The sequence below is a fragment of the Vulpes vulpes genome, chromosome 14 (assembly GCF_048418805.1).
Source record: "Vulpes vulpes isolate BD-2025 chromosome 14, VulVul3, whole genome shotgun sequence".
NCBI classification, from domain to species: domain Eukaryota; kingdom Metazoa; phylum Chordata; class Mammalia; order Carnivora; family Canidae; genus Vulpes; species Vulpes vulpes.
Window position 1 is genome coordinate 110,747,141 of NC_132793.1, and position 10,980 is coordinate 110,758,120.

At 63.6% G+C, this 10,980-nt stretch overlaps 1 protein-coding gene across 1 annotated transcript; it reads left to right on the forward strand.

Annotated features, from left to right (window-relative positions):
- The first annotated feature begins 336 nt into the window (after nucleotides 1–336).
- Nucleotides 337–3,793, forward strand: NKX1-1 (NK1 homeobox 1). The gene is made up of 2 exons (XM_072735232.1): nucleotides 337–820; nucleotides 2,904–3,793. The coding sequence occupies exons 1-2, from the start codon at nucleotides 337–339 to the stop codon at nucleotides 3,791–3,793; spliced, it is 1,374 nt and encodes a 457-aa protein (XP_072591333.1).
- Nucleotides 3,794–10,980: the final 7,187 nt, after the last annotated feature.

Here is a 10,980-nt window from a genome sequence, read left to right on the forward strand (position 1 = left end):
CGCCTCCTCCGCCCGGGGCCGTTCGCAACCAATTAGGCGCGCGCGCTAACGAGGGCGGCGGAGCCCCGCGGCCGCCTGCGGGCGCACGTGTGTGCGGCGTGTGGGCGCGTGGGCGCCGCCGGCGGGGCCGCCATAAATGCGCGGGCCGGGCGCGGCGGGCGCCTGAGGCGGCGGCGGAGGCAGCGCCGGGCAGCAGCGGCGGAGCGCGGGGCACGGCGCCGAGAGCCGGCGGGGCCGCGGCCGCCTGCGCCAGATCGTGCGGCGGCGCCAGGGCCGCCGGGGATGGGAGCCCAGTAGCCGCCGGGGCCCGCGCGGCCGGAGCGGCGGGAGGCCGGCATGAGCGCCAGCGGCTCGGCGGCTCCCGGGGACGGCCCGGCGCTGCAGCCGCCGCCGCCCGGGCCCGGCCCGGGGCCCGCACCGCCCGCGCCCGCCGCCGCCGCCGCCGCCGCCGCCCGGGACTCCATGGACGGGCGCGCCGAGCTGCCCGCCTTCCCGCGGGCCGGGCCCCCGCCGCTCGCCGCCAGCGACACGGTGCCCGCGGCGCCCGAAGGGGCCGGGGCGGCCCGGCCTGGCCCGCCGCCGCGCCCCACCTCCTTCTCGGTGCTGGACATTCTGGACCCCAACAAGTTCAACAGCAGAAGACGCCGCTGTGTGCTTCTGGGCCCCGTGGCGCCCGCCGCGTGCGCCCCGTGCGCCCCGGCCCCGTGCGCCCCGGCCCCCGCTGCCCCGGGACGCCCGCCGCGCGCAGAGGAGCTGGAGCGCCGCGCCCTCGCCGCCGCGGGAGGAGGAGCTGGAGCCGCCGCCGGAGCTGAGCCGCCGCGTGAGTAGGACGCGGCCCGCTCCGGTCGCGGGAGCCGGGAGACGGGCCGCATCTATGCGTTCACGCTCCCGGGCCCCTCGGCGAGCCGGGCCGGCGGTGTGCCGAGGCTCGGTGCAAAGTTCGCAGCGCGCGGGGCTCCGTCCGACCCGGACTCCGGGGCCCGTGCCGCGCCTCCCGGGATGGCTCCGCCCGGGCCGGTCCCGGGGCTTCGGGGCTGCAGGGCCGGCCTTGGAAGGCAGTTGGTGCCAGAGGAGGAGGGGACCTGCGAGGCGGCGGGCCCGTGACCTCCCCGCCCCCACCGCGGCCGCCCGAGGCCTCCCTCCCTCTTTCCTCCTTCTCCTTTTTTTTTTTTTTTTTTTTTTTGGACAAATCAGACTAATTGTGACAAAACGCTGGTTATCTCTGGAAAAACAATTAAATCCCTTCGATTACAGTTAAGGGGAAATGTGCTTAGCGGCGGAAAGCGGCCGGTAATGGGGCGGCCCGCGCCCCCGGCCCGGTCGATATCCCATTACGGCAGCATGCATATCTCTTTCAAGCACCTTGCAAACTCCCCCCGAACATCTAAATTATAGGGTCAAAATTCGGATAATTACTCGATTAAAACCTATTACACTTATTAGGGGCCGCTATTGATCGAGAATTGCATTCGACCGGCTCCTGATTGCTTTTGGTGCCCCCTCCTCCGGCCCTTCCTCCCTGCAACTTCCCAGTCCCTCTGCGGAGCAGGAGCAGGGACGGGAGTGCAGGGTGGACAGAGCTGGGGCCGCTGTGCTGGGGCAGAGGGGCCTGGGGTGCCTGGGCTCGCCAGCTCCAGGTGGGGTTGACGTGAAGGAAGGGCAAACCCAGGCTGGCTGGAGGGGAACCCTTCCCGCTTTTGGCCTAGCCAGGGTTCTCCACCCAGAGTCTCCACCCAGAGCCTCCACCAGCTTGGGGGCCCATCCGAGCGGAAGGCCCGGTCTTTCACAGGTTCAGGGAGGGAGCCAGGTCAGGCCCTTTTCCTCCTCAGACTACTCCCGACATGGCAAAGCTGGATGGCCAGGTGTTCTCAGGGTCCCCTAGGGGACAGCCCCTGCTCCTGCTAAGGGGTGCGGGTGGGGGGCCAGCCCATCTGCCCTGCCGACTTCCCTGCAACCTCTGCAGGTGCCCTGGATAAGTGTGCTAGCACCCAGTTTGACATTTATTCACGAGGTTCTTGATGCCAACCTGACTCAACAGTTGGGGCCTTGGAGCCGGACTGGGTAGCACCATGCTGGGCACATGCCCTGGCTTTTCTCCTAGTGGTGCCACCACCTGTGGGGGTACGGTCGTTATAGACGCGCTGCCAGGCCCTGCGTAGGATAGCCTGCCTTCCAAATTTTCCAGGCTAGAAATGCAGCCACCTCAGGGGCCTCTGCTTGGACGGTTGGGGCTGCTGCTAAGATTGGGCCTAGCCGGGACAGCCCCCGACCTAGCACTGCCCAGGCCGGAACCTGCAGGCCAGAGCCTCCGGTAGGACCCAGGTTGGCGGGGCTTTCCACCGAGTGGGGAAGGCTGCGAAGCCGGGACCGGCGGCTGGAGCTGGAATCGGGGGCCAGGGCAGCCAGTTGGGTCTCCCGAAGTCCCCTCCCTGCAGCCGGTCCAGCCCCACCACTGGCCGCTGGCAGCAGGCTCTCAAATGCCCGGTAATTGGCCGGTCCACGCCTTTCCGTAATTGGAGGGTAATATACGCCGAAATAAATTAAATGGCCGTTAACTAGTTTGTACATTACACAAAATGAGTTTAATTAAGTTTGTATCTGCCCCGCGGATCGATCGGAGCTCTCAGCCCGCGGTAAACCCGCGGCCCTGCCGGCCCGGCCCGGGGAGACCTGCTGCGGGAGGCTCGGAGCGGCGGGAAGAGGCGGGCCGGGGAGGGAGGCGCGGAGGGACGGGGCGAGGGACCGGGGACGACCCCGCCCCGGAGGAAGCGGGGAGGGAGCCGATCCCCGAGAGGAGCCGCGGAGCAGGAGGGGGGCCCCTTCCCGGGGCGGGGGAGCGCGGGCCGAGCGCGGGCAGGGCGCCGCGTCCTAACTGTGTGTCCTCCCGGCCCGCTCGCCCGCAGACGCCGGCGACCCCTACAAGGCGGACGAGGCCGAGGCCGGCGGCTACAGCAGCGGCGGCGGCGGCCGCAGCCCGAGCGCGGACAGCGGGGACGAGGCGCCCGACGACGACGACGACGAGGACGGGGCTCCCGACGCGGGGACGGCGCGCGGCGCGGAGGAGGCGCGGGGAGGCGGCGGCGGCCTCGCGGCCCGCGGGTCGGGCTGCCCGGGCGCGGCCGAGGCGGAGGCGCCCCCCAGCGCGGTGGAGGAGGCGGCAGCCCCCGGCCCCCGCGGGAGCTCGCCCGGAGCCCCGGGCCCGCCCGGAGCCTCGGCGGCGGCGGCGGCGGCGGCGGCGGCGGCAGGGGGCGCGGGGACCCCCCCTCAGGGCGCGGCCGCGGCCTCCAAGCCCAAGCGGAAGCGCACGGGCTCCGACTCCAAGTCCGGGAAGCCGCGGCGCGCGCGCACCGCCTTCACCTACGAGCAGCTGGTGGCTCTGGAGAACAAGTTCAAGGCGACCCGCTACCTGTCGGTGTGCGAGCGCCTCAACCTGGCGCTGTCGCTAAGCCTCACCGAGACGCAGGTGAAGATCTGGTTCCAGAACCGGCGCACCAAGTGGAAGAAGCAGAACCCGGGCGCCGACACGAGCGCCCCGACCGGCGGCGGCGGGGCTCCGGGACCCGGCGCGGGCCCGGGGGCCGGGCTGCCCGGAGGCCTCAGCCCGCTCAGCCCGTCTCCGCCCATGGGCGCGCCGCTCGCCATGCACGGCCCCGCGGGGTACCCGGCGCACGGCCCCGGCGGCCTGGTGTGCGCCGCGCAGCTGCCCTTCCTGTCCAGCCCCGCGGTGCTGTCGCCCTTCGTGCTGGGCTCACAGACCTACGGCGCGCCCGCCTTCTACGCGCCGCACCTCTGAGCGCGGCGGCCCGGGCCCGGCTGCGGAGGCCTCCGCTGGGCGCTCTGTAGACAGCGGGTTGCCGCAGGAGAGTTTTACGTTTATGAACGGCTGTACGCGTCGGGCCGGGCTCGGCCGCGCCGAAGCACTTTGCTGAACTTTACTCAATCAATAAACCGCAGGAGGCTGCACTGCGTCCCCTCAGGCTCCGCGCTGCCGCGCCGAGGCGCCCCGGGCTGTCGGACCCCGCGCGCCCCCCGGCTGGGGGTCGCGTGGCCGGATTGCGCCCTCCGAGGGCGCCTGCCCCACCCCCACCCCCACCCCCACCCCCACCCCCGCGCCCCGGGCTGGGCCGCTGCGGCTGCTGTCCTAGCGTCCCGGTCCCGCGTCTCCCCTTCCCCCTCCCGACCCGGGCCTTCAGGGACGCCCTTTCCCCCTCCGCGCAGCCTTAGGGAAGCCCGGGGGGGGGGGGGGACCGAGCCGGGCGGGGGACGGGGCTGGGAGCAGCACGGCCCCCCGGGCGCCCACCAGGGCCGCCGCACCCAGAGCACCGGGCGGGCGGCTCGCGTCGGACACGGGAGCCCCCAGGCCCGGCAGGGATGACCCCGGGCGGCTCCCCGGGCTGAGCGGCTCGGCCCAGAGCGCCGGAGCTGCCCGCAAGCCAGGCCCCGGGGCGCCCAGCGCTCTGGCCCTGAGCCCACACCTCTCCTCCGACGACGACTCGCGGCCGTGCGCCCCACCGGCTCCGGGCGCCCTGACAACCGGGAGGGGAGAGGCGGCGGGCGGGAGCCTGGGATGAGAGGGCCCCGCGGCACCGCTCTGGGCACTTGGGTGGAGCAGGATGCCCGGCGCTCCGGGGCCCTGCGCTGCGGTGGAAGCTGGCTGCGCCCGGGGGGGGGCCTTCCCTAGGCGTATGGCCCCCGTCCGTGTGCCAGGAGCCACGGAGCCCTCGGAGCTTGTCCCTGCCGGGTAGCGGGCCACTGTCCAGTCCAGGGAGGGCTGAGGGCGAGCTGGGGAGCGAGGCAGGAGTAGACAGAGCCCTCATTGGCTTCACCGTCACTAGCAGGTGCAGGGCCGCTGAGGGGCAGCCCCCACGGCGCCCATCGGGCAGCCGGGTGGGGTGGGGTGTAGAGGCGGCCAGGACCACCCTGCCCACTGCTGCAGCTGGCCTTCCCCTCCGGGGCCACCCCACCTGCCGCCCCCACTCTGCTGTGCACCTGCACAGCCCTGGCACCAGGACGCTTTGTGCCAAGTAGCCGTGCCGGGTGGTCAGCCCCCAGAGCAGGGCTTCCCGCTGGCAGAGCTCAGCATGGCCATTGCGGCAGGGAGGGGAGGGCTCAAATCTGCTGAATCCAATGGGAGATGTGGAGATGGTGCGGACACTCTAGGTCTCGCCACGGAGGCCAGGCACCCAGGGGATAGACAGCTGACAGAGTAGACCCAGAGCTCCATAAAGTTCCAGAGGGCTCTGGGCCTAATACTGAATCATGAGCATTAGTGTGCACTTAGCCCAGCTGGCTGGAGGGGCTGCCAGGTAGCCAGAAAGCCAGAAAGCCACAGCCTACACTTCCTGGGAGCTGGGGAGGACAGGTGCCCACTTCCTGGGAGCTGGGGAGGACAGGCACCCACTTCCTGGGCGCTGGGGAGGACAAGTGTCCCCTCCTGGGCGCTGGGGAGGACAGGCGTCCCCTTCCTGGGAGGTGGGGAGGACAGGCGTCCCCTTCCTGGGAGGTGGGGAGGACAGGCGTCCCCTTCCTGGGAGGTGGGGAGGACAGGCGTCCCCTTCCTGGGAGGTGGGGAGGACAGGCGCCCACTTCCTGGGCGCTGGGGAGGACAGGCGTCCCCTTCCTGGGAGCTGGGGAGGACAGGCACCCACTTCCTGGACGCTGGGGAGGATAGGCATCCCTTTCCTGGGAGCTGGGGAGGATAGGCATCCCTTTCCTGGGAGCTGGGGAGGATAGGCATCCCTTTCCTGGGCGCTGGGGAGGACAGGCGTCCCCTTCCTGGGAGCTGGGGAGGACAGGCCAGAGAAGGCCAGCCCATCAGCCCAAGCCCATCTTGCTGGGCTCAGGGCCCTGCTGCCTCACAGCCCTCGAGGGCAAGGAGGAGAGCACTAGGGGGACCCGGTACAGCCGCCCTGGGAGTTGGCTCAGTGCCTCCGCGGTGCTCAGACCTCCAGGCCTGGGCACTCCAGGCCTGAGCTAGAGGCAGAGGTGAGTGCTGGTTCTCCCAGCCTCTCTGCATGGCCCCCCACCCACCATGGGGTCCCACTGTGGAGTTCGGGCAGGATCCAAGTGCACTCTGGGACGGTGGTCCCTCCTCAGGCTCCTTGGGCCAGTCCTGGCTGCAGGCCACATCCTCCCATCATCCCAGAACACAGCCTGTCATGTCTGTCTCCTGCCCAGCAAGGCACAGGCCCTGTTGATATGAGCCCAGACAAATACAGGACTCCCTGGAGGCCTTGCTGGGGGCGCTCCCCTCACCCACTGACCCCAGCTCTTGCCCGGGAACAGCTGAGCCCAGACAGGCAGAGCTCTCTGCCCATGATGCCAGTCCCCACACCACTCAGCCCTGCCCAGCCCCGGCTGGCGCTCTGTGGTGCCTTTTTATTAGGATTGGCTTTGGCTGCATGAAAGAGAAAATCCAAATGAAGACACATTGGAGGAGTATTCATGTTCTCTTGTGTGAGGGAAATCCGGCGGCTCGCAGCCCCAGGCAGCTATGACACCTACAGGGTCCTTGGAAACCCTCATCCATCCCACTGTCTGCTACAGCATCCCTGGGCTGGTCTCCATCCTCACAGACCCAGATGCAGGGCAACTCTCCGGCCATCACATCCCCATTCCAGGAAGCAAATAGGTGGATAGGAGAAGAGGGGTACACCCCTTTGCCTTTTAAGGCACCTTCCCAGGAGCCCACCTAACACAGTTGCTCACAACTCACTGATCAAGGTTAGTCACATGACCGCTCCTAGCCAAGGGAGGCTGGGAAATGTAGTTTTTACAGCTGGTGGTGACTTAACTCCTAAGGAGGGGAGAAGGGACATGGGGCTGCTTGCATACCTGCCACCCTGGCAGCTTTGCTGGCTTTCCTGCCTACCTGCACCACCTGGGCCTCGCCCTCCAGGGACACTCACCTGGCCAGCAGCCTGCTGCCACGCCCACTGTATCCACTTCCCTGTCTCCATGGCCCCCTGCCCCTCCACTGCCAGCTCCAGCCACTCGCCACCGACGCCCAACCCGCAGGGCGCCTGCCCTCCTCACCCTCTCTTCCTGCAGGCAGTGTCCACACCCTCCTGCTCCACCCTGTGTGGCCTCGGGCTGCCCCCTTCCAAGCCAGGTCCCCCAAACACGGTCCCCACTCGCTGTCTCCATGGGTCTCTTCACCAGCTCGTCCACCTGAGCCATGCCCTGCCCTGCCCCACTGCTCGCTGTTCTGCTGCTGTTCCTTTGCTCCCCAGCCCCCTCCCCCGCATCTGCACACCTGCCCACCTCACTGCCCATCCCCAGGCCTCACTGCTGTCCTGGCTCCCCCCAGCCACCGCCACCACACCCCCATCCACGTGGCCTCCACCCCCAGGGCAGTAGACGGCTCCTCTGTGGCCTCCTTAGCCACACAGTCCTCCCGGGGCCTACCAGTGCCGCCAACCACGACCAGCCACTGTCTGTGCGCCTCCTGTTCCTCCTCCCTCACCTGCAGTTAATCCCTTGTGACCTCATAAGCCAGCCTGAGGGGTCAGTCCCTCATCCCGAAGTGGCACCCAGGGTCTAATGTGGAGTCCCCAGGTTGCTGCCCTGGGCCACTTGAGGTTCACATGGCTCTGGAAACTGTCACTCAGCTCTGGGAACTGTGACTCAGACCTTCCTACGCTACTGGGGGGATCAGGTCAGGCTTCCTGAAGGGCGTGGCATTTACATGGGGAGGGTGAGGCTGGACATACGGCCTGAGGCACCCAGGGGCAGCAGGTGGTAACAGCTGGGGGAGGGAGGGCAGGACTCAAGTAGGTCATTCTCAGGATGTAGGGATGGTCATCTGTAGACACAGTGGCACACAGGTCCATGGGGGACCTCCTCCCCCACAGCAGGTGATAACTCCAGGATGCATGTCCCACTCCATCCCAGACAGCCCTATGAAGACCTCTTCAGAGCAGCCGGCTGAGGGTGGTTCTGTTCACCCTCTTGCCTGGACATAAGAGCTGCTGGGAGCTGGACAAAAGACAGCATTTTCTGCTTTCTGGGCAGCTGGACACTGCTTGTAACCAAGGCAACATGAGCAGTGTTTGTGTCTTTCTTTCCCATGAGGGACTCCTGAAAAGGCTCCTCACAAGAAATGAAGGCACATACCCTCCCCTTCCTTCTCCATACCCTGTGATGGCTGGAGCCCCAGCAGCCAGCTTGGACCAAGAGGTAGCCTTGGGGATGGAGGCCCTATGGACTGATGCCAGGAAGAGAGGAGGCCCCAGTGGCACCATGGTGGCTTCTCACCAGCTTGGGGCACCCACCTTAGGGCTTTTCATGACAGAAGCATACATAAGTCCTTGTTTACCAGCCACTGCCACCTGGAGTTAGCTAATTCTAACTGTGATACCCCATTTCTGTAATGGTCCATCCAACTGGGCCTTGCCAATCCTCCCACCTGTCGTTCCTCTACCACTCCCAGCCAGCCCCAGCCAGTCTGCTCTGGACAGGGACGGCGGCTCCCCTCTGTGCCATGCTCCCCTTGAACCCCCATGGCTCTCAGCCCCACATGGGGGATCTGATCCTGCCAGCCCTGCCCCCTGCTGCTCCCCACATCACCCACCCTGACAGGAACTCTCTGCTTGCTGCTCCGCAACCACCATCACTCAGAGTGGCCTTGGGAGGCACCTCAGCCTGAGGACAACTGCCCATCTGCTCTTCCCACCTCCATACCCTCCTGTCAGGGCCATGCTCTGCTCCCTGGTGCACCCTGAGCCACACAGGACCCGCTCTACAAGCCCAGGATAACACGGAGATGATGAGCTCCCTTCCTGTAGCACAAAGTCCTTCTGATCTGTCCTTCCTGGCTTGATCCTGGGCCTGTTGGTGTGCAGCTGCCAGGAGCCTTGTCCTGTCCCACCCCTTGGGCCAGGGGTCTCTTGGTGGGGTCTGCCCCCACAGGCTGCCTCAGAGCTGGCAGTGGGGGGTGTGGGGCTGCACCTGTGCCGGCAGGCTCTCTCCCCCACTGGCCAGAAGCACACAAACTTGCACTGTCTCTTAGGAAACACTTGTACAGAGGCATGAAAAGATGTGACGCAGACAAATTGGGCCTGAGTAAATTTCACAGAATGCCCTCCCTGCCCCACCCCTTGCACCTCTTGTTGTCTAACTGCCTCAAAGTGAACAGAAAGAGGTCTCTGGTGTAAAAACATAGCCCAAAACTATAGTAATCACAATGGTACAGCGAGCTGATGGGGTGGAAGAGAATCACTGTCCGTGGGTGTGGATGTAAGGGAAGGGCGGTGCTCCCCATCTCAAAAGAAATACTCATTTGTCAAGAAATGGATGACACAGCTTGGCAGCTATTTGAAAGAGGAACTGGGTTTCCTGGGTCATAATTTATATCAAAATAAGTGATAAAGACATCAGTGATTTAAATGTGGAAATTAAACCCAAAAAAATACCAAAAGAAACATAAGAATTTTAAAAATATACTCTTTAAATGGGGATGGGACACAGAATGCAGAAGGCCTGGGGGGCTGCTAAGACTCAGACACGTGAAAAATCCACACGGCAAAACACTAGCAAAGTCAGCAGCCAGGAAATATTTGCAACTTGTCACACGGAGCTAGTTCTCTTAATGAACAAAGAGCTCCTACAACTTAAATGAGCCAATAAGCCAAGAGGAAAATAAGCAAAGAATACAGACACATGACTCACAGAAAAGGAGCAACAATGAGCGCTTCACCATATGAAAAAAAACACTCCTTTTGACAGCTCACTTCTAAGAGATAGGTTGAGTGGAGATGCCAGCTTTTTGGGGCCACCACACCAAAGGAGGCAGGGAGGGAGGGTTCTGGAAGTCAGCATCCTCACATATGGCTCCTAGGAAAGCAAGCAAAGAGGCTCCACAGCACCTATCAAGTTGGCACCTACACCATTGCTGGACTCCACACTTCGTCCTGGGGACTTGGCCCACAAACACCTGTGGCCATGAAAGAAAACTGTGTGTACAAGCACATCTGCTGGAGGACCGTCCAATAGGAAAGGGCTAGGAAGGGCTGTCCCACCAGCAATTCAGACTGCTCCAAATGCCACAGAACACGGGGAATACGACAAAATTAACATTTTCAAACTCTGGAAATTAACCAAAGACCCAAAGCAATCCAAGGAGGCTTATGCTAGAAAAATGTCTGAATCTTGGTGGGAAGGGCAAACCTTGTGGCATTTCAAGTTGGCTCTTCCCACTCCCTCTCTCCAGATCTGCAGTGGCCTTTATAACACAGCCTCACAGCCACAGTAGTGATGGAATAAACACTGGGTGTGGAGCACCCCAAAGCCCCACCCTTGGAGACTTGTCACAATTGGAATTATCTGGCTGGTGCCTAGAAAAAAGCCATTTGCCAGGCTTGTCTTTTCTTCTGGCTTGACTCAACTGGCTCAGTGTGGGTCTATTGAGAATGATCAGGGATACTGTTTAACAACGCAGCTGCCTACAATGGAAACATCTACTTGGCCAAAGAAGAGGCTAGTGAAAAATCTCATGAAGAGTACTTAGCTCTCCCCTCTGGCTGAACTTGAGGCCTTGAACGAGCAGGAAGTGTGAGCTAAGGCAGAGTTGGCAACTGCTTGGCTGAGTGTTCAAGGTGTGCCCAACGTGCAACAAGCCTTCTTGGATCAAAGCATTTAAAGAAGTCTCTGTCCAATCATTAGCTGATCACTAAACTAATCAAACAGATTTTAGTCACCAAACATGACAAAGAATATAGATCTTTACAGAATTAGTCCCGAAAAGATACAAATAACAGCAACAAATTGTGGTGGAGGAGGATCTGATTTCCAGAGTTGCCACATTATATTATCTAAAATATAATCTATAAAGATGTAATTTGGATGACAAAATAGCACAAAGGGTCCGGGAGGGAACAGACCTACATTAGAATAGGGCTTTTGTAGACTCTGGTATGAAGCCAAACTAGACTGTATTCACTTGTTCATTTTGGAATCTTCAGAGCAAACACTAAAGAATTC

Coding starts and splice junctions, on each gene's coding strand:
- NKX1-1 (XM_072735232.1), top strand. CDS start 337: ATGAGCGCCAGCGGCTCGGCGGCTCCCGGGGACGGCCCGGCGCTGCAG. Junction 821..2,903: donor CGCCGGAGCTGAGCCGCCGC/GTGAGTAGGACG, acceptor GCTCGCCCGCAG/ACGCCGGCGACCCCTACAAG.